Raw genomic sequence first — 22,271 nt, 5'->3', positions numbered from 1 at the left:
TATGTTCTCATATTTGATGTACCTGTAGTTAGTTTTTGCATGGAGTGCACATTCTGTAAACTTGACAAAACTCGCTAAACAACTGAAAATTCCCTATCTTTTCTACGGTTGCACACTTTCCGTGATTCTGAAATGCAAGAAATGTGGTGAATGCAAGTTTTCAATCAACTGGCTAAAGTGGCGTCTGAAAAGGTTAACCTAACGTGGATGAAAACACGGGACTCTTCAGCAGCGTTCTCGCTTGTGCGCGCTTTGCCTCCCTAGCTTTCCCTTAGCCACAGAAAGTTGTCCGTGAGTATAATCATAGAATGAAGAACCAACTTTAATCATAATCACGATAGCGGCCGTATCGAGTTTCCAAGAGCGTCACCATGTCGACAGTGCTGCTCCTATCGCACATTTTTTATTTATGTTGGCCTATTCATCGCGTAAAACTCCTTCAATGCGTGAGCCACGAAGAAAAATGCGTTACGTGAAGCTCTTCTACTGTTAAATTAAGCGGAAACACGCGATACGCGTCGCCCCACAGTGGTTGAATGGGCCGATAGAAATCCAATCCGATCCACAAGTCAAGAAGGCGTGGTTTCGGAAGCGCCGATGCCGACAGAAAGTACAAGTTCGAGTTGCAAACTACTCTCGCGTCTTGCCGAAATGTAAAAGCCTTTCGAAAATAGCCGGCCGCGGACAGATACCAATCCATCTTCCAAAAGATCATCTTCCAAAAGACCAGCTTCCATCCCGTGGGGCCTGAAAGAACAACCGGGCACGATGACGGCCGCTCCGACAACAGTCGAGAGAGACTTCGTATGGTGCGCATCCTATGCGAAGCGAGATTTTAAATTACAGCGCGCGATCCGCATTCCCAACGAGCTTCCCTTGAAGGAGATCGTCTTCCGAGTCATGCAGGAAGAGAAGCTTCCCTGCTACGTCGAAGACGGTGAGCGCGTCTGTGCCGATCTAGCGCTGTGTGCAATGCGATTTCTCATATGGGATCCAGTGTAGTTCGATCTAAAAGTAGCGATGTCGCTGCAGATTTGACGAAGAGCCTGAGCGACTTCGTTTCCCGGGAGACCGAGCTATTCTACGACGAAGGAGCGACGGAAGCGATCGAAAAGTTCCGCAAGGACGGCGACGTCGCCACCTTAGCGGCGCGCTGGGCGCGGGACTTCAAGGAGGTGGGTGGCTTAGCGAATATAAAGCGGTCTCTATGGGCTGAGGCTGTTAGGGGGACGTACGGAGCAATCTCGAAAGAAAACGAAATTGAGCTAGATTTTCTCGTTTGCAGAAGCGTAGAGCCTATAAGGACGTCACTTTATATGGTTCCGACGTAAATCCGCCTGTCTGCCTTTTTTTTTTTTTCTTCCTTTATGCAGTATACATTTATAACTTTCTGTGTATAGGCTATCCAAGCACAACAGAAATGTCACCACACAAAAATAATAGCACATACAATTAAGTTCCAAAAAGACGGTTAATCAGAGAGGCTTGGAAACATGTAGTTTCCATACCTAGCTCTTTGACAGGCATGCATTCTGGGTGTATACAGCCAACAACACTCTTCATCTTTGGCACTTGGCTGCATCTTTTTTTTTCTTTTTTGGAAACCTACACTGACTCATTGAGATTGGGTGGGCTGGGACCAAAACATAGCCATCAAGACAGAAAGGACACTCTCTCTCTTTACTCTGATTCGCTTCCATTTGCGTATGATAACGATGCTCATATGAGACGGCAAGCCTCTGCGTAGTGCTCATAACTGAGCATTCTTCAAGCACGTAGAAATCCAAGTTGCATTTGCATTCTGCACACTGTATTGGTTGGCTTGAAAAAATTATGTGCGGCGCAGTAAATTGATGCTCTCCCTTTTGCAACGCTGCAGGAGCACCTGTGCTATGCCAGCCCGGAGGAGGAGACCAGAGACAGCAAGTTCCCCACGATGTACCACACGCTCATACATTCGCCAGCGCTGGACACCATGCTCAACTTGGAGCACAGCTACGCATTGGCCGTCGGCGACATGGTACGAGAACGTGATGAAACGCTGAAGCACTTGCAGAAGAGGTAATGATTCTTCTCTGGTAAAAGCTTTTGGGGCATGGTGAACAATCTGCAGCACAAAAGGATGAGCGTGCCTGCCAACTCTCCCAAATTTTTTCGTAAAGCAGAACCTTTTGTTGGGCTAGTTGGTGCATGTTATTGAAGTACTAAAGCGCCAAACAGACGACACAAGAAGAGGCACGGACGAGTGTTTACTAACAACTGATGCTTTATTGACAGAAACACACAATATATATGCAAATCTGGCAGCGCAACTGACACATTGTCGAAAATCACATGGTAACCAGGTGATAAAATGAATGACACACAGTGTTTCTGTCAATAAAGCATCAGTTGTTAGTAAGCGCTCATCCGTGTCTCTTCTTGTGTCGTCTGTTTGGCGCTTTAGTACTTCATTTTCCATAAAGCTTAAGAATTTGGGGTCATTCTGTGATATTACCAAGCTTGCATCACGTTTTATGAAAAATAAGCTGTTGAAATATGAGGCAGTGCAAGATTGTGGTCATAAAAAAACAAAAAAAAAACAAACAAACAATTGTGGTGGTACCTGTGCCGCCCTCTTGTGGCAGCCCAAGACACCACATGCCAGAAGGGTACTTCTTTCGAACAAGCATATTCAGATAAGTTCATTGAGCAGGCAAATCAGTAACAATGAAATTGCTTAATAAGTCACACTGTTATATATAAAAAAAAAGGGTTGCTTGTGAGTCCCTGCTGTTCAAAGTTTCCTACTGCATGCCTAAAGATAACTCATCATTAATAAAGTGCGTATGCATCCCACTGAAGGTGTGTGCTCAGAGCAAACTTAAATAAAAAAAGAAATGCTTGATATCCCCTTCCCCCTCTCCTCTTCTCACCCTTTTCGCATCGTGTGGGTGGGGAATTATTTGATATTTAAAGTTCACAAGTTGGCAGGTGTAGTTGAGGGGACTAAACAAGAATTCAATGTACATCAGCACTCGTATGTGTCACTTGTCCATCTGTACCCCCTCGTCTTTTCGCGTTGCAAGACACTCACCCTTACCCAAAATTACTTAGCCCACAAAAATACCATTACAGCTTTAAGACAATTGTGAGCTTGGCTAGTGGTGACCTAGCAATTCCTTCTTTCCCTCACTAAAGGCAAACACAGGAAATGGAACGCTGTGTGCAGCAAGTTGGGCTTGGCCTCACTGATCGCGACATAAATGACATTGCAGCAAGACACTTCGAAGAAACTCAAGTAAGTCAACTTTGTACACCTTTATATGTCGCAGTTAGCCCCCAATTTTCTTTTTTCTTTATGCTGCAGAATTCAGCTGGTGCATTGTGGTGGCATTGTGGCATTATGGTGCATTGCGACACGGTTCTTAAGTTTGTACATGGTTATTGTGGCTAACCTGAGACCTTAGGGAGGATTGCGGGGGTCTGTGGGACGACCTTGGGGGGGGGGGGGTGCGTTTGGGTTCAAACCCATGCTGTTGTCGGTTACCCACATGTTGCCAAAAATTGGCACAGGCATCCCTCGGTGTGACACTCTGCTTTCTTTAGGGACAAACTGTCCAGGAGAAGGAGCACGCTTCATGCAGATCTCGTCAAACCTGGCACAGCAGAACCCTGTAAACTGTTCCAAGACAGTGAGCAGCGGAGGTTTTGTGCTGATGTGCAATACACATCCCTCAATTTAAAATTTTGTGGACCTCTTGTGAATATCTGGTCAATTACACCTTCCGTCTCTTGTGGCCCGAGGTCTAATTTATTTCACTGAGGAATGGATTTCGTATCTCGTGATACTACCTTTAATGTAGCCCATCAAAACCATCTTTTCAGATATTAAAATGAGATTGAAACACAACTCCCATTGTTTTTTTTTTTTCACCATCAGTTCACCACAGTTGTGGAGTTGTAGTGGAGTGCACGCATTACAACTGCGGTGTTTATGATTCGACCCATATTTACAACGAAAACTTCTTTTTCTCTGCTTTACACGTGTGCAGCTTTGAAGGTCAAGTGGCTAACCAGGTTCAGGAATATAAAGAAATGTTGCCACGTTTACAAAGTAGCTTTGTTATAATCGAGTCCTTTTTTTTTTTTCTGCAGAGAGTATCTGGCCAATGGGACAGCCGCATAGATTCGCTGAAGCAGACCCAAAAGAAAGAGTTTCGTGACTGGGTCCATACTGTCTACGAGGACTACATCATTTCCAAGGGCGGCCGTGGGTTTGGGTAAGATCATGAAAAATTCTCGTGTACATCCTAGAAACTACAGTGTCTGTAAAACTGAGGCAACAGCACATGTGTAAACGGCACAAAGAATAATGAGGACGGGAATACAAGGTGCAAGATAACTGTATCAAGCGCCATTATTCTGTTAATTGAAAATTTAGTTACACTGCAGTTTTTGCATCGTCAGAATCATTAAAAGTGTATGGCTGTAGAATGGATTAAGAATTTTCAAGAATCATTAAAAGAGTATGGCTGTAGAATGGATTAAGAATTTTTATTTCTTTAGTCAGTTTTGTCAAGTTTGCAGATTCCATGTGAGAGTACTCTACAGGAACATCAGATATGATAATGATGACTATTTCATGTCTAGCATCCTTCGAAAGTGCCTGACCAGCTACTTGAAATATATTCTGGATACAAAATCACTGAGATCAACAATGAAGGAAGTGAACCCGCTTCATGATGACATGCTGACACAGAGGGCAAACACCCAAATGTCTACCTTGAAACTCGTTTTGCTAATAAAACACCTTAGACATATTTAAATTTGCAGTGCAGGTTCAATCAGAAGTGTTTAAAGATGTATGCAACACATTTTGAAAATCATTATTTTCATCGGCGGTTTTGCTTTTGATGCACAATTGTGCACACGGCACTTGAAGGGATAAAACACACACGGGCACCAAACTCTCAACTGTTTAATTGCAGCATCAAGATGACTAGTACCATTGAACCTTGTTATATAAGTTGTGTCAGTTACGAATATAACCTTCGTTACATACAATATTTGTTATGAAGCACATATTCATTACGTGCCGATGTCTGTAGTAGAAATTTTAGGTTTACTTCCACATGAAGCCAAGGAAAGCACCGAAGAAAGTAAATATTGCAATTGAACTTATGGAATACATTTCCACTCTTTTTTGAATATCTTTATGTAGGAGACAGTGTAGTGAAATATTTGATGCTGAAGTGCAATATAACGCTAAAAAACAAAGGAAACTGATTTTAAATGAAACGTAGAAATTATGAGAAAAAGGGGAAGGGAAAATAGAGGTAAAAGGCAACTTGCCGCTGGTGGAAGCCAAACCTGCGTCTTCCGCATTATGCTGCCATGGCCATGAGGGGGCGCTGGCTAACACTCCCACGGCCAAACTTGGGACAGGACAGGCGCCACTGTAACTCAATTGGACACGTACGTGTCACATACACGACACGCATTGCACACGTACGTGACAGACACATAACTTTGTCTGTGTGACTGACCAGTGAATTTGCGCCAATCAGAAGACAAAAAAATCTGAACATGGCCTCGTGCAAAAGGAAGGCTTACACAGCTCTTTATTATCCAGGGGTGAGATTCAGATGAATTGAGCTGCAGCGTGCATATTTCCTGTCTCACTTCTACAAATAAACAGTCGGCAGCCAACACTCGTGCATGTTTTATTTTGTGTTTTGTGCTTCCGTCCTATTTAGAGCAGTGAGTTAACTAGCCTGGACAACCGGCAATAGTTCCACTAACAATTCCAGTTAGTGGTAAATCAGCAGCATGTGCTCTGTGGGCTTCCCCTGGCTATAACCCTGAATCATGCATACATTGTTTTGCTTTTCGTCGGTGACCGTTTGTCAACAAATTGTCACTGTTCTCGATTTGTCACTCAGTGCAACACTACAATGCGACAACTGGAACAACAATGCATTTAAAGAATTTTTGTGTGTAAGTGCACATGTAAGTCAACTGCAAAATTTTACGAACCATGGGATCTGAGAAAACATTTAAATCTACAAGCAGTTAAATGTCCTTTGAAATGCAATGAAAATTGTCTCTCTTGCAGTTCGAGACGATATTAACAGCAACAACAATGCATTTAAAGGGTTTATTGTGAGTATGTGCATACGTGACCTTCAAAAGTTTATGGACAACGGGATCTGAGGAAATGTTTAAATTCCGAGTTATTTGTTACTGTATCCACTAAAAACCTTGCAATAGTAGGATGTTTGCATAGTTTGCGCATGCGTCACTTCTGGTTCGTTAAGCGAGCGTGTACGCCATTGCTAGGTAATTGGCTACTTGCGCTGCCGCGTTGTCGCTGATCCGGGGTTTCTGCTTGCGACATCATCTTGCCAATCTGCACACTTTTCGATTACCGCGCAAGAAGTAACACTACCAAGAAGCTGAACTATGCAGAACCAGGCATATATAGGTCTGCAATGTTTACAAAAAGTGATAGCAGGGCCGTGCAAACACACGATGATGTTAGAAAGAAGTTGGTACCTGTGGCTAGCTCGAAAACCAGGATAAATCAGAATCATTTCCAGAACTTTTATGTCCCCTTTCCAGATTTAAGCAGTGGATTCATGATTGGAGGGCAGTGCAAGGCTTAAAAAAGAAACACACAAGATAACAAACATGGCGCTTTTGCTGTGTTTGTTGTCTCGTTTTCTTCATTATTGTTGCTTGCGCTGGTCCCAACAAAGAATGAAAACCAATTTGCCCAATTTTCTGCTTGTCTGAACATATCTGTCTGCTCGCCTGAACGCAGCTGTCTGTTCACTGCAGGGAACGGTTACGGGCAGCATCGAAGTCGCTGGCAGGGCACGATGTGCAGAATTGGACACCACCTCCTCCTCGGCCTTCCGAGAGTTTTACCATTCACTTGGGTAAGCTACTGCCAGGCTGCTCTGCAAACATCAAAGCTTCACTTGACGATTCGGAATAGGGGACAGCAGAAACTTAATTTAATGAGTCCTTGCTATTCAGAGTAAGACTGTTGTGGCTGAAATATGGCCACATCATCTTGTGAACAGATGTGAGGTGTCAGTAAAAGATGGGCCGACTGAAATGGACTAGACTTGTGGAGCGACACTGCCTGCTGCAGTGACTGTGGTGTTTTGCTGCTGCTCAGCATGACATTGCAGGTTTGATCCCCTGCTACCACGGCAGTATTCCGGAGGATGATGGGTAGGTGATGCAAAAGTGTTCTTGTACCGTGCTTTGGGCACATGTTAAAGAAACCTCATGTGGTCAGAATTAATCCCGAGTCTTCAATTGCAGCATTCCTCATAGCCCACTGTGCAGCTTTGGAATGTTAACTGCCACAATTTAATTGAGCTGCACAAATGACTGATCTCCGGAGGCCCATATGCTTTTCTGTGAAGCTCCACTGAAGAAGTTGTGCTTAAAATTTACTGTGACAACAGTTCAGGGCTCGAAACTGGGTTGGCTGTGTCTATTCTTTCGTGAATTAGTAAAGGCAAGGCACAAAAGACCAGGACTCAAGAAGAAGAACACAAACGACAGGACCAGCGCCTTCTCGAGTCCAGGACTTCTCAAGACCAGGACTTCTTGAGTCCTGGTCTTCTGCGCCTTGCCTTTACTAATACAAGCATGAACCAACTAGCCCAAGCAAGAGTTTGAGTTTTACTTGAACCTATTCTTTCGTACTTTCTGTTACACCGTTGTCATTGAGTCTTTGTTGTCAGGCCATCTTCTCAGCTTCACCCTCGCCATATGGCAAAGAAAACAAAACCATAGCTGAAAATTGATCTCGTGCTCTTGCGGCAAGGTGAAGTTGTGAGTCAGATGTGCTAACCACCAAGCTGTCACTCACTGTTCACGCTTGGCAATTTGTGTGGAGCTTTGTGTGCCATGCAGGCTCTGAGAGATGTGGTGTCTGTGCATGTGTTTTAGAGGTTATGGCAGGCACTAGTGAGAGCACGCTGCTCTTGCAGTCAATGATATTGGAGCTGGAGCCGGTCACTCAAGCCTGCTGATTTCTTATTTGTATGCACATGCCCCATGAACTTTTTTTTTCTGCATTTGCTACTGACATTTTGCAGGCTCTCAGCTGAAGGTGATGCACAACCTCAGACTGCTGTCGGCCAACATCCTTGACCTTTGCCGCCATGTCACATTAGGCATGGGGTGAGCTCTCATTTTGCTCGTACATTGCACGAACAGCGAATTCTTCTAGTTTCACAAAGAATCGTGGCTTGCAGCATGTTAGGTGCTTAAAGCTATTGCGCTTCTGATCTGCAGGTTGTAAACATCACACTGACAATTTGTATCATTGGCAAATTGTGTTCCATATTTGTCTAAGGCTAACTTCTAGAATAATTCAAGTTGCAGGTGATGTGTACTGTAGAATGCCGTTTATATGTCTTGAACACGACCACAAGAAAGGACTTTCATAGACTTGTAGGAACCAGGACGGAAGAACAGTTAAGAACCATCTACACTGTGCGAGCTTTGCACTTTAAATGTATTTTGTGACAATGTACTTTTTTACTTGTTCTTTTCTTGCCATTTGCTGTGCCAATTTTTACACCCTGGCAGTGATGGTGGTACAGTGGTATCCAAACCAGTGACAGTTGGCAAACAGAATGGGAAATGAAATGGGCCGCTATCAGAGATGGCCCCTAGACTGTGAATATGCAATGCACAACGCAGAAAAACAAAACACTTGGCAACAAACATATCAATGGAGTTCTACTGGTGTTTGATCTCAAGCCGTTAAGCAGTTTTTAAAATGACAGAAAGCTGTGCAAGGGGTCGAGATCTCAATTAATGTCTTTTGCAAGAGGAATTGTCATGCCTAAACTGTTAGCATCTTAAATGAGTAGTTGGTTCTGCCTTCCAATCAGTGTACACAGATAGTCTTTTTGCCTTCCTTCTTTTCTGCAACTGTGTGACCTTTCAGTTTATGGTTGGCATTTGTATCCATTCCTTGCATACCTGCCTTTGAGTGGCTTAGATGTTGCCATTATAACAGCTGTTGCAACTAAAAACACCTACTGTGACAAGCATGGTAACTGCCACGGAAGAGGATGGGATAAAGCTACTGGCAATTAAGGAATGTTAGCAATTAGTTAACAACAGTTACTTAGTTACAAGTGTGCGTCTGCATTGTCCCTTTCCATGCATTGTTTTGTTGTAGTTTGAAGTTAATAAATATTTGTGAGTTGGTATATGTGCAGTACAGATACTGCCTGTCTAACCTCACTTACACAATCTAGCAAGTCTTGCAGCCCTCACCACTTTTCAAAAAATCATATGAGTACTTTTTCCATTGTTATGAGCAAACAAAGTCCCACTGAGCGTTATAAAGCTGTTGAGGCCACAATTGGGGCCGGTTGTTTGTACATTGTTTCGAATAAACATACTGTTACGGGGTAGGTGTTTGGACAAAGAGTTTATTTACACTACAGTCGACTTGTTAAATCGACCCTGACAGGACCGACGAAATTGATCATGCTATCCGGTGGGCCGAATTAAACGGAGGTGTGGAAAAAATGTTAGAATGCAAGCAGACTCAATTTATCTGTGCAATTCTAACATGTTTCTGAATCAAACGTGTGCACACTTTCTACGTGCCCAAAGTAGAAAACTGACATTAAAGCTCCTAAACAAAGTAGAAATCTAACGCGCACCCGGTTCTTTAGCAAAATAAGTGGGCAATGATCTAATATGTGCCATGCAATGGTAGCCAGTTTTCTAAAGTCAGCTTCGCCGCAAATATGCTTTTGGTTTCGTGTCCGATTGCACCGCGCAGGCAATTTTCGGCCCATATTTCATGGCAAAAAAGAAATGCACGCTAGAATGAGGTAAACATTGTGATCAGACATTGTGAGCTACAGTTATTGCTTTAAGATCTTCCGAGGGCAGGCCAAAAATAGGCATTTTCGGTGGGAGATGACATATGTTCAACGCATTCACTGTGCTATAAACTCTGCCGAGACAGACGCTGCCGCTAATGGGGTCGCTATTGGGGTCACCATAGGGGCCAGGCACGTGTGCGCAGACTGGTCAATTTTGAATTAGGCCAATTTCAGGATCGAAATTATGAAAGTTTCTGGCCACAGAAATGCACAGGCGCTGCCAGGGGTCCTTCGGTTTGAATCGAACTGAAAAATCGAATTAACTGGAGTCGAGCTAATGCAAATCTACACGAGGCACAAAGCGGTGCCACAACAAAGGTGATGGACCGATAGACACCACCTTATTTTCTTTCTTGTTTGCTACACACTTCAACAGCTTCTTCTATGTCCACAGGATAACTGACTCATAATAATACCATTTTGTAGTGCAAGAACGATACAGAATACAATTTCAAAGCAGAATACACATCGCACAGAGCAGACCGTGTGATGCAAGTGCTACTGTGAAGTTGCTAGCTGTACTGTTTTTAAAGCGAAACATTCAATGCCTTTCCCCTCACTTTGTGGGTGCCGGCTGTCTTGCCAAGTACACACATAGGGTGGGGAGGCGGGTCTCACACAAACTGTCAGGAAAAAAGAAAGACTTTGTGTTCGATGGATTTAAATCAGATTACTCCAGCACACTGTCCTAATGCCCTGCTGACTAAGCCAAAGATGCATTTGTGGCGTGAGTGAATAATGATCGCACCACTGTCACTCTCTCGTGACACCGCATTGCTTTCAGAATCGGCCCATTTTACCAGGTACACTACCTTTGGGATCGACTGAGGCCATAATGAAACAGGCTGTAGCATCTCTTTGCCAGAGTACAATAAACAGTCGTGCCATTGCCGTCGCAGTATCGTTGCTATCATTAAGCCATCGTCATCGTGCTGTCGCCTGGCTGGTGTTGTCACGCACATGTTATCACACTGGCATGTAGTTGCCATCTGGTTAAACTGTGCACAATCACAAATGATGCTAGATAGCCAGCTACCTGCAAAATGCTTTGCATAACATTGGTTCCTGCCATGCATGGGATCTGCATAATTTTTTGTGATACAAGACGGCACACTTGTCTGAAACGACAAAACCAGATGCTGTTGCTCATCCTTCATTGCTCACTTAAAAGCTCTCCTTCCTTTACAGGCTCCTTTTCCTATAGTTGCGTAGGTGTAGTTGCAGTAGTGTGTGCTGTTCTAAGTTATTGACATTCACCTTTGCGTCTAATGCCGACGGTTGCTGTCATGTTCCAAATTGTGTGTGCAGAGTTCCGGCACCGCAAAGGTTGCAGATGGCCATGTCACTCTACTCTAACAGCCTCTCGGGCATTGTCCTGCTCGTCGACAACCGGATCAACTCTTATGTTGGCATCAAGAGAGGTATCGTCCTACTGCACATTACTGTTCATATAATTTTGTTTTTTTTTCGGTGTGTTGAAGCCGTTAACCAAAAGGGCCCCTCAGGCTTTAGTAAAACCATTTATCTAGTAAGCAGTTTTGTTCTTATTAATTTACAGTTACAAAGCACCATCAAAGTTATCCAATAAAATTTCTTTTGAATAGGTGCTTTAGTATCTAAGCTGTTAGCAGTTAAAACAAATAAAATCTTGCTTGGTGCACGCAGCCATGCCTCTGCAGGTCGTCTTGGATACTGTCTCGGAGTTATGTAGTCGAGCCCACTTACAATACCGGTTCTAACATATATTCGGTATAACATTTTCTGAGTTACGCTTTTGATAGTGTTACTCATGCTGTTATGACAATGTGACAATATGTAGGATTGCAGTACAGCTGCCTGCCTTTGAGACTAACTCTATTTAAGACTAACTAGCTGATTCTATGATGAACTGAACAGTTGAGGCATTTAGTTTCCGTAGATTCAGTGGATTTTCATTAATTTGGACTTCTGATTTGAGGAACAGATGTCCAAGATCCCTTCATATTTGTCTCAAGAAATTTGGTGTATTTTGGTAGGGCTTTGATTCAAAGAATTGTTGATGCACTGTGCCTACTCATTCAAAATGCCGAAATACATTTACAAGCTCATTATTGTGCACAGTTATAACAAATAAAAAAAAAAAAAGCTTCTCTAGGGCAAAATATCTTTGTTGCCTTGACAGAGTTTTCATTGTAGCAAGAATGACTCTGCATTCTTGCTTGCCTGCCAATAAAAGCACAAGTGTGGCAAATTCTTCAGCTCACGGGCACTTGTTGCACGAGTTGAAAATCTTCGATTGACTGTGCTCAATTCTAACAGTCAGCAATGGTACTACCTCTGCTCTACAGAGTTTGCAGCCATCTGCCACGAATCGACAGAGCTGCACTTTCCGGACTTGGAGGAACAGCTGGAGACCATCCGAACCAAAGCCCGTGAGGCAAGCGAGACCCGAGCTGCAGCGAGCCTGTCAGGGTCAGACAGCAGCTCAAGCCAGTCCAGTCGCCGGTCTAGCTTTTCTGGGCAGGACAGTTCGGTGAAACATGCTGTTTATTTCTCTTTCTTGCGCTTGCCCTGAAACTTAAGTAAACGATTGTTAATTCGAATCGTTTTTATCAACACATTGAGGCCTTTAATAAGAAAAGAGAAAAGAAGACGTGTAGGTACGCTGAACTCGCTCTGTTAATTGAACAAAACTTGGAACAAAAAATACTATTTACTGTAAAATAGGAATATCTTTCATGCCTTTCCAGGAACTGACTGAATGTCTTGAGGGGAAATTTTTTTTATTTTTAATGGAAAAAACAGGTGGCAAGCTCCCTTGTTAGTTCCCAGTCTGTTTCTCTCTTATTCATCTAATCAACACTGTCTATAATGAATGATAAACCCAGCAGCTGATTCACAGGTGCACACAGATGGCTGAAGCAAGAAGACAATATGCATAGTTTATTAAGCCCTGTGTATTAGCTCACAAGTCTGTAACGAGAAAATAGTCTGCACGATATTTGCCAATGATCGGCAAGGTAGACTGAGGTGCACCACTGTAGTTTTCCATTATTCTTATGCTTCTTGTTCCTTACCGTTCTTTGCCAAGTCTTGTTGACTTTTTGCGTTGTGTGCATTGAGTAAGCCGCTAAATTTCACCATTTACTCGTGCATAAACTGGCCCAGCTATGGACCCTGTTCTTTGTCAAATTGAACGGGGGATTGTTGAATGCCCATGATTGCACTCGTCACTTGCACAATATGTGCGAGTATTGCTCAAGCATTGTGCCTGTAGCGATCACTCGCGCATCTGTACTTAATTCTTCACAAATCGGACTGCCTGTGCATGTATTCATTAAACTGAAAAACGGCTCTGCTGCCGTTACCATTCAGTAGCATAGTAGCATGAGTGACTAAGAAAGAATTTGGTGTGGCAAATCTTTTGCTCTTCGTGACCGTATTAATTCCTAGCACATGGCAGCCATTTTCTGTTGGAGTGAAACTAGACAAAGGTAGAAATAATGCGAACGCGAAAGATCAGGATTTGTGGTTCCGTGCAGGTTTCGGGGCCGAGCCCAACATTGCAGACGGGCGACTTCTACGTCACGCGCCATTCAAACCTGTCCGAGGCCCACATCGTGTTCCACGTCGTCAGTGACGACTCGCTACGACTGCCGGACATAAGCTCGCGGCACCCCATCATCCTAGGATTGCGCAATGTGCTCCGGGTGGCGCATGAGCGTGACGTCTGCAATGTGACTCTGCCTTTGCTGCTTGTTCATGAACTGTCCGAGGTACGCAAGTGCTGCATCATGTTGGTGCAGTGGAACCATTCCCACATCTAAAACATTGAGAAATCTTTCGTTTCACATGGTATCCTCACGATACCAGCCATAGACAGGTTGAGTAGTTCTTGTTTGTTGTGTAGCGGTTAGATCTTACAATGAACATTTGCTTTCTGCAACAAGATCGAAACAGGCTGCACTTTTCTAAAGCAGAAAGCTGAGCCAGTTGGAACTTGCGATATTTCAGGCGTTTGTAGCATTTAAGGGACAAAAAGTAAACACTTTAGAAAGAGACAGACACTTGCAATTCAGCAAGTAATGCTGTCAGTAACCCAACACTTTTGAAAATAGGAAGCGCTACAACAACATTACTCACAAATTCATTAATTCTGTGTTTGAAAAAAGACAATAGTGAGCTAGATCTATACTTCTACATCACAGACGACAACTAAAGAGGGTGAAGGCAGCCATACTGCTAACACATTGGATTTAGAGCATGCCTTGAGTCACTCCGGGCAGCATGTGCATGCAGGAATCTTTCAAAGTTGTTTTAATTTAGTTCAAGTTATGAGGCATATATCATAGTTCTGCAGCAAGCAACAAGAATCGGGAGATTCAAGGGGCTCGGTTTCCTGTTATTTGCAACTATGTGAAGAAAACATGAAAGCATGAAAACACCAAAGAAAGCATAGTGCAAATTAATTTAAATGTAGACATAATAAGGAAAACAGAAATGAAAGTGGACGAAAAGACAACTTGCCGCAGGTGGGAGCCGTACCCACATCTTTCGCATTACGTGTGCGGTGCTTCATCAGTTATGCTACCACGGTGGCTATCTTACTGTCCACTTTCTTGGGGGTTTGGGTTCGTGCACAAGATTAGTCCTGGGAGTGTTAGACAGCGCGACTCATGGCCAAGGCGGCGGATGTGGAACATCTTTTTTAACCACAGGCGTTGCATAGTATGTGAGCTTAGGAGCAGGCAACTGGCCAAAAAACTGCTGTGACATCAAGGTGGCCAAAGTCAAGGCCTTCACTACACAACAAGCAAGAAAGAAATCCGGGGGGGGGGGGGGGGGGGGGGGCTTGATTTTCTTGTTAGCTACAACTATATAGTTACACTGTTGCAGTGTATTTCGTGCTGCCGTTTGTACGACTATTCACTTTTGCGCTATGTCTGCCCAGGAAATGACGATCCCTTGGTGCTTGAAGCGGGCTGAACTGGTGTTCAAGTGTATAAAGGGCTTCATGATCGAGATGGCTTCGTTGGTCGGCGAAGAAACGAGGACAGTCCAATTCCTTGTGCCTCAGGTAACATGCAGTGTCTTCCTCTGCTTTAGTAATAATGCCGCGGTCACATAATTCCAATGTTTTTTTTTTGTAGATCGTGTGTTTTCCATGAACGCTGTCTCTGCGACTTTCCGATAAATCGCAGATGTATGCAACCTCCACGATTGGCTACGATTGGCTCGCAACACTGAACACCGCAGGGACTGCCTGTGGTATCCAGTGTTACCATTCTCTGTTCTATTGTATTAACCTTGCATTAAAACACGTTGTGGGGCTAGTTGGTGCATAGTTTTCAATAGATTAAGCGCCAAAAGTGACGGCACACAAGAAGAAATACAGACAGGACAAAGTGCTTGTCCTGTCTGTATTTCTTCTTGTGTGCCGTCACTTTTGGCGCTTAATCTATTGATAACCTTGCATCATTTATGAGTAATGTACTGAACCAGTTCTCTTTGATCAAGTACTTTTGCCTGTGGTATCCAGTGTTACCATTCTCTGTTCTCTTAAAACACGTTGTGGGGCTAGTTGGTGCATAGTTTTCAATAGATTAAGTGCCAAAAGTGATGGCACACAAGAAGAAATACGATTTTGTCACTGAGTCGAGCAGACCTAGCAATATTTTCATTTTTATACATCGCCGGCGCCTCCTCGAAACAGAAACTAGCGCAGCCTAGTTAACCTAGAAGGCACGAATTAGAATTCGGTGCATGCATTGACTGTACTTTCGTCTGTTTGTTGCGACCGCCTGACAATGGTAGAGAAATGGGCTGCGATTTGTAGCAAATGCTTCTCACTCGGTGGCCGACTGACCTCGTTGACAGCATGTTGTTCGGACCACTGACAAAGTGCAAAAAGCATGAAAAGGAACAACATAAAAGGCGTTGTTAGAACATCGCGGCCACGGAATGTTAAGGCCAAAGGCAAGCGTATGTGTGTGCAGTAAAGCATTGACAAACTTGGGCCGTGTTCTTGGACGATCACTTTTGAAGGTGCTTTCATTTCCACGCTATATTGCGTGACTAACACCAGAGGCATTAACGTGTGGCAGCGTTTCCATACTGCGATAAGATAACTTGCTTGGGACAGCACCAAGAATGTCGTTGCTCGTAGACATCAAAGCATCTCGTGCTAGCCACAGGAAATTGAAGGTATCCCCCAAAAGTGACGATATTAAAATACAGCGCACCTTTTTAGGCCACTTGTGGAATAAAATAACTTGTTCCTGGGCAAATCCGGTATTTCAGACTTCCAATTATTCAGACTTCATGACAGTCCCTGTTGAGTCTGTATTGTAGCTTGAGGCTTCCTATTCTGAAGCTGACTGTTTGTGTTGCAGGGCATTTCAGAAGACCTCTTTGCCAGCCTCTCTGGAATGCTGTCGTCAATCTTCAGAATTTCCAATCCACTTGTGCTGAAGTGACGCACTTCGATGACGTATGCGTGCCTCGAAGACCATGAGAGAAAGATGTTCTCGGACACTAGCATCATTTTTAGACTGAACGACCGGCACCATCTTGACCAGTGTGTCACTAGCCCACCTTGAAAGGGACACAAGAGACAACATGTGATGATTGTTTTGACATTGTCAAGTGCATAGCTACCAAGAAGGGCAAAGGAGCTGTTCCGAAGAGTGTAAATATCCGGCGCTTTATTACAATGGGGATTGCCAATACATTAATCGCCTACAAGATGACCGGCTCCCCGTTGTGAACAATCCGGTGCATTTTGTACCATACTCATCATTGTGATATGTTCAACATAAGGTGTAGCACCTGCACCTACTACTGTGATCAATGCTCTACGTTATTAAAACATTTATTTGCAATGCGAAATTTGAGCGCGGTTCTATATGTGTTTGGACAATCTGTCTCGTGCAGCACTTTGTGAATGGAGCAAAGTGCGCTGCAACTACCTCGCTAATCTGGAGATTGCGAGAGGCGACACGTGGACGCGATTCACAGCAGCCGCAGTAGACAGACCTCCTCTCATGCAGTTCTTGTTTTCATATATGGTGTTGGTGGACGTGCTCGCTGCGTGCCATCAGTGAACAGATGACGGCGCGCTACTCTGGTGCCATCTCACAGTGGTCCTCGCTGCAGAGTCTGTCTTGCGGCAGTTTTCTTGTCACGCTTTCGCCGTACCCTCCTCCACTGATTTCTTCTTCTTGCTCTCTTCGCTATCACCGTCTTTCATAACCCGCTGCGCTCAGTTACGCCGAAGACGCCGACGCTCAACACGGGAATGGGTGGCTGAAAGCTGCGCTCTAAAAATTTGTTCACAAGCTGAAATTGGTAGACTGTGGAAGCACTGATGGCTGCTTTCAATGTGTTGACAGTATTTTGATTTCACAATAAACACATTAGCATCTTCAGAATCTTATTTTTATTAGCAAATGCAAACAAAGAAGGCTGCACAGGCATGATAACACTAACTGCTGATGGAATGTGTCATCTCAATTTGTACATAAGTGTATTGATGCAATGAGAACTATGACATAATGTGATGGCATATGCACACAATTAAAGTGTTATATAACAAACAATCAAGTTAACAAATAAAATGTTTTATCGCCATGGCTGCCAGCCCTTCCAGGTCAGTCCTAGGATTGCTGGGTCAGTTGCTTGCTCTATGAGACATTCCACCTGTAAGAAGAATTAGGAGACCCAGGGGCTCGTTTTAGCATCGGTAACAACCAAATGAACTACTACTAAGGAAGCAGCTCTGGAAAGACAAAGAACACAGTAAAGTATAACCAACACCATGAGTTTATGTTCTTGTGCCCTTTGTTTACTGCTTCCGGAGCATGTTGAACCAACTATCCCGTCAACTCATGCTAACCAAAAGAATCCAACAGGCAATGAAGCCAAGGAAAGCATTCTTTGAAAATTTCACCCAGTTTGTGGTATGTTTGTCTGTCTATATCCAGTCTCTTTCTGGCAAACTTGGGTCACTGGGTAGTCCACTGTCTAATGGGTAGAGTGACGGGCTGCTGTGCAGAGGCAAGTGGGTTACAAACCAGCTGTCGGACCAACTTGTGTCAGTGGGTATGTGCTACCCCTCAACAACGAAAATTCTTTTTTTTTTTCGTGCTGGGTGGAATCTAACCCGCGCCACACATGTTGAGACAATCTTAACGTGAATATTATACAGACATGTGATACGTGCGGACTTTGTGGCGGTGCCCCTTGATGGCGCAGCTTGTCAAGAGGGAAGCGCGAGAGAGGTGCCCAGCCGCAGCAGCATGTAGCCTCATTGACGCGTCTCGGTGGTGGTGGCAATACGGTATGTTGCAACAATGCATCAACGCTAATTGCGTCAACGTCGACAGTCATTTTCTGATTTCTGGGGTATATTTTTTTTTGTTGGAATGTAGAAATAACACTGAATAAGGAAAAGAAAATGGATTAGAAGACAATATGCTGCTGACAGAAGCTATGCCCACAACTTTTGTGCAACATGTGCGACGCTCTACCATATTGAGCTATACTGGCAGCTGTACCCCCAAACAATGTCCCTGGGTATTTGTATGTGTGTAGTAGACATTAAAACTGGAAGCACCACTGACGGCCATGCGCGTGAGATTCATGGTGATAGCTCAATGTTAGGGCATCCCACGTGTCATGTGGAGGTTGTAGAACTGACATCCCACCAATGGCAAGTTATTGTAATTAGGGGTGTAAGAATACTCGAACATCACTGAATTGAATAGCGAATGAGCAAATAATTTGATTTGCAAATTGAATATCTGCTATTCGATGTTGAGAATATTTGATATATCAGTGCAGTGCCACATGTCGCGTGCACCGCGGAACCGGCTCGATGCTGCCCAAGCGAGCGTTTTACTTTGTTTTCGGTGCAAAAGGATACCGCCCTGGCTGACGCACTTATCAACGTCAGCCCGATGCGGGTATCACACACTGCGCCCAAATGCCGCAATTCTCAGAACGGCGCCACGTCAGCCAGCTCCACCTCTGTCGGTGCAAGGTTTGTCCGGGTTGACAGCACCGATCGAAATGATAACAGAACGCGGCAGAGGGAATGGCAGCAAATTTAAAGCAGTGCGTATTTTGTAATGTGCGAAAGCATGTGCGATGATCGGGCCAATTAGCCACCGTTAGGCACGCAGATTGTATTAGATATGCTGCAACGAACTTAATTCACAGGATGATCACTGACGAGCCACCCATATGACCATATTTAGTGGCAAGCATTCCGTGATGGTTTGTGGCCCGTTACCACATCAACCAAAGACGAATTTTCATCACGGCCACACCGCCTAGGCCGTTAGGCCTAATTGAGGCTACTTCATCGGGCATCAGTGACTAAAGTTGGGGTTCGGCGCCAAATTGACGCAGATCAATTCGCAGCAGATGCGCGACACTCAAAAAGCTGAAAAACTGCCTCGCAAACAGAAATGAGTACACGGGATGGCAAAAAAGTTGAAGTTCAAGGCCGCCATCTTTGCCGTTTGCAGACGCACATCGGTCTCTTTTTGTAGTTTCAAGCAACCCGGCGCACGACTCGCTTTTAAATTTACACAACAGGTGCGAAAGTGTCACGGCTGGCTGCATGCATTTGCAAGAACGGCAGATGAATGAGGGGGTGCGAGCGTCGCGCGAACTTGCTGTTACCCTTCAGAGTTCAGAATCTTTGGCCAGTGGCAAATCACGCCGAACCTTACAATGAAACGGCGCTGTCGGCGCCGGCTATGTGTGGAGCAGTGATCGAGTCATGTGATGTGCAGTCCTTTCGTTTGTCATGCAGATTGGCCTCACGATAACTCACGTGCCACAAAGTTGGGATAGCCCTTCAGTATTTTGGAGGACAACTGAAAAGTGCAAGAAATAAAGAATTGCTGCAAAACACTGCAGGTCCGCTATTAAACAGAGAATCTCATTGGTATTCAGTATAACAGAACAGAAGAAGACTAATTCATTAGTTAAAGAGGGATAAACGCACTTAGGTCCTTTATTCTATTTAACAGAAGTTCTATTGAAAAAAAAAAAAGGCACTTTACAGACATTCACATACCAGAACTAAGCTTCAACCTGTGCTGGCACACTAATTTTGTGTTCTCTTCAGTAAGTGTAGACCATACTGTATATCTCGATTTCTATGTACCCAAGTTACTCATAACTTGCAATAGTATTCTTATGCAATGCTAGAAGATTCCCGAGCATGTTCGGCACCGTATTTTCTTGCCCAAAATTTGTAAGCATTAAATCCTGTGAAAGATTTTCTAATATTCTACATTTGATTTGATATTCAGCTTTTCTTTTTTGATTCAATTTGATATTCAATTCGAAATCTACTATTTGGTATTTGCACACCTCTAAGTGCAATATGTCTGCTTCCTTCCTTTGCCCCTTATTGTTATTTCTTGAGTTCAAATAAAGAACACCTAACTTCCCCTAAGCCTTTTCCTTGGCTTGATTTGGTTATCCCACATGAAAGACATCTAGTATATAGAAAAAGAACATGTCAAACACAAACACTGTGCTGTAGATGCTATGATTCTAACAGCCTAGCTGACTGCATAACAGCAAGAATCAGACATTGAAAGCAAAGATTGGTTGATTGATTGTGTTTAGTGTCTAAAAGTAACACAGGGGCTATAAGAGATATTACAATGGGGGGATCCCAATCAATTTTGATTTCGTGGGTTTTCTTTGACGTGCATCTAATGACTGGTACGCATGTGTTTTTACATTTCCCTCCCCGTCAGAATGCGGTGACTGTGACAGGTAACCCTGTGATTCTGTGCTTAGCAACAGAACCTCATGGCTACTAATACAGTGTGGCAGGCATGAAATTTTGTACAAAAGTTATTAGCGAAAACTTTGGCACTAATGCCCATGGGAGCTGCAGCTACGACAGTTCGGTCAGCATGAGAATAGTGGGTAGTACACATGGATTTGCCTAAACTTCCTCCCAGTGGCAGCTTCAAATGCCTTTGTGTTCTTGCATACAGATCATTTGCAGCAAAGTACTATTGCATTATAAGCGCAACAATTAGCAAAAATTATGCCGTAACTGCAGAAAGTTATCGCTTTGAGGCATTTGGAAAAGTATGATTTCTCGGAAATTTAGAACGATGAAGCGTAGTAAGTAACACCACGAGGCTTTCTGGGGCCAAAAGTGTAGAGGGCACAAAGGACCCGCCCCAAATCACTTTGATAATGGCGCCCTCCAAATGTATGTACTGCACGGCAAAAATAAAGTCATGGATTTTTTGAGTCACATCAACAACGCGGTGCAGTCGCTCCTTGCCGATGAGCTCGGGGTAGCTCGACCAAGCTCCAAACAGCACCCCTTCAAAAAGCATAGAGATTAGACAAATTTATGTGCTAACTACTATATTACCATGGGATCTGAATGATCACAGCACTAGAGTTCTCTCTAATAGGTTTTGTTGAAAATTCCATAGTGGTATGTACAGGCAAGTTACAGCGATATATTGGTGCTCCAAGCTGCTCGGAGCACGACATTTACTGAGAAGAGAGCTTTTGTATGCCTGGAAACGTCTTAGGACAAGTTCGGCGCCGCTGCTGCGAAAACAAGGCACCAGCTGCCATGATGCAATTAACACGCCACTTTGTCTGGGTCGAAGCGGCATGCGCTTGCTTACCTGCTGCTGAGACGTGAGCTTGTCCGTGCCAGAAAACTGGCGCCTGATCACCCCATGGGGGCCGTCAGCACCAAGGCAGATGCGTTCCATGTTCCCGAAGTTTGAGTTTTTGCCCTTGCCGAGTTTCAATTCATCGCTAAACGTAGGAGAGAAACAAAAGATGGTTAATCTGGGAATGTCCATTGCTTCCTTGTTGGATGTGCAGCATGCACTGCACAATGCCATTTTTTTCGAAGTGGCAACAGCAGGTTAAGATTCGAAAGTGTTTTCATGCATTTTGCCGAGAAAGCAGCGCACTTAGGAGGCTGACAAAACTGACCCGATGGAGCAAATTTGCACTTCCCTTCGATATGAGGAAAACACAGTCGACCCACTGTGCCCTATATTCTGCTGCTGCATATTAACAGTTGTAGAACACTAACGGTAGGGATATATATATATAAAAAAAACAAAAAAAAAACAAAAAAAAAAAAACATTTGAGCGTATTTCTTAACACAGTCGAACCTGGATATAATGAATTATTTTACATATAGTACAACTGTAAGATCCCCTTCAGACTTCTTATTTTTAATTTTTATTTTATATATATTGAATTGTTGATATATGAAACTATTTCACAATCCCCTTCAAGTTCGATATATCAGAGTTCGACTGTATGTATCGCAACTACCATAAAGCTGTGTTGTT

General features: G+C 43.8%; 2 protein-coding genes across 2 annotated transcripts in view; one reads left to right on the top strand and one right to left on the bottom strand.

Moving 5' to 3' along the window:
* Window positions 1-307: 307 nt before the first annotated feature.
* LOC126529247 (FERRY endosomal RAB5 effector complex subunit 3) lies at window positions 308-16,787 on the top strand. Its single transcript, XM_050176849.3, has 12 exons — window positions 308-937; window positions 1,033-1,175; window positions 1,880-2,061; window positions 3,181-3,280; window positions 4,138-4,262; window positions 6,823-6,923; window positions 8,103-8,187; window positions 11,229-11,341; window positions 12,248-12,432; window positions 13,442-13,675; window positions 14,851-14,976; window positions 16,292-16,787. The coding sequence occupies exons 1-12, from the start codon at window positions 769-771 to the stop codon at window positions 16,373-16,375; spliced, it is 1,647 nt and encodes a 548-aa protein (XP_050032806.2). The 5' UTR covers window positions 308-768; the 3' UTR covers window positions 16,376-16,787.
* Window positions 16,788-17,314: 527 nt separating this feature from the next.
* LOC126529470 (DNA-dependent protein kinase catalytic subunit-like) overlaps window positions 17,315-22,271 on the bottom strand; it is a 181,166-nt gene continuing 176,209 nt past the window's right edge. The window contains exons 93-94 of the mRNA XM_072284110.1: window positions 21,584-21,719; window positions 17,315-17,597 (exon numbers count right to left, since the gene is read on the bottom strand). Coding sequence (XP_072140211.1) covers window positions 17,520-17,597; window positions 21,584-21,719 — 214 coding nt within the window. The 3' untranslated portion in view covers window positions 17,315-17,519. The remainder of the gene's footprint in view (window positions 17,598-21,583; window positions 21,720-22,271) is intronic.

This window comes from Dermacentor andersoni, chromosome 8 (genome assembly GCF_023375885.2).
Source record: "Dermacentor andersoni chromosome 8, qqDerAnde1_hic_scaffold, whole genome shotgun sequence".
NCBI lineage: Eukaryota > Metazoa > Arthropoda > Arachnida > Ixodida > Ixodidae > Dermacentor > Dermacentor andersoni.
This window is presented reverse-complemented; position numbering and strand designations above follow the sequence as displayed.

What these genes read in the sequence shown, in the direction of transcription:
- LOC126529247 (XM_050176849.3), top strand. Translation starts at nt 769, where the DNA reads ATGACGGCCGCTCCGACAACAGTCGAGAGAGACTTCGTATGGTGCGCA. An exon ending in TCCCTGCTACGTCGAAGACG is followed by an intron (nt 938 to 1,032) that starts GTGAGCGCGTCT and finishes ATGTCGCTGCAG; the next exon opens with ATTTGACGAAGAGCCTGAGC. An exon ending in GGGCGCGGGACTTCAAGGAG is followed by an intron (nt 1,176 to 1,879) that starts GTGGGTGGCTTA and finishes GCAACGCTGCAG; the next exon opens with GAGCACCTGTGCTATGCCAG.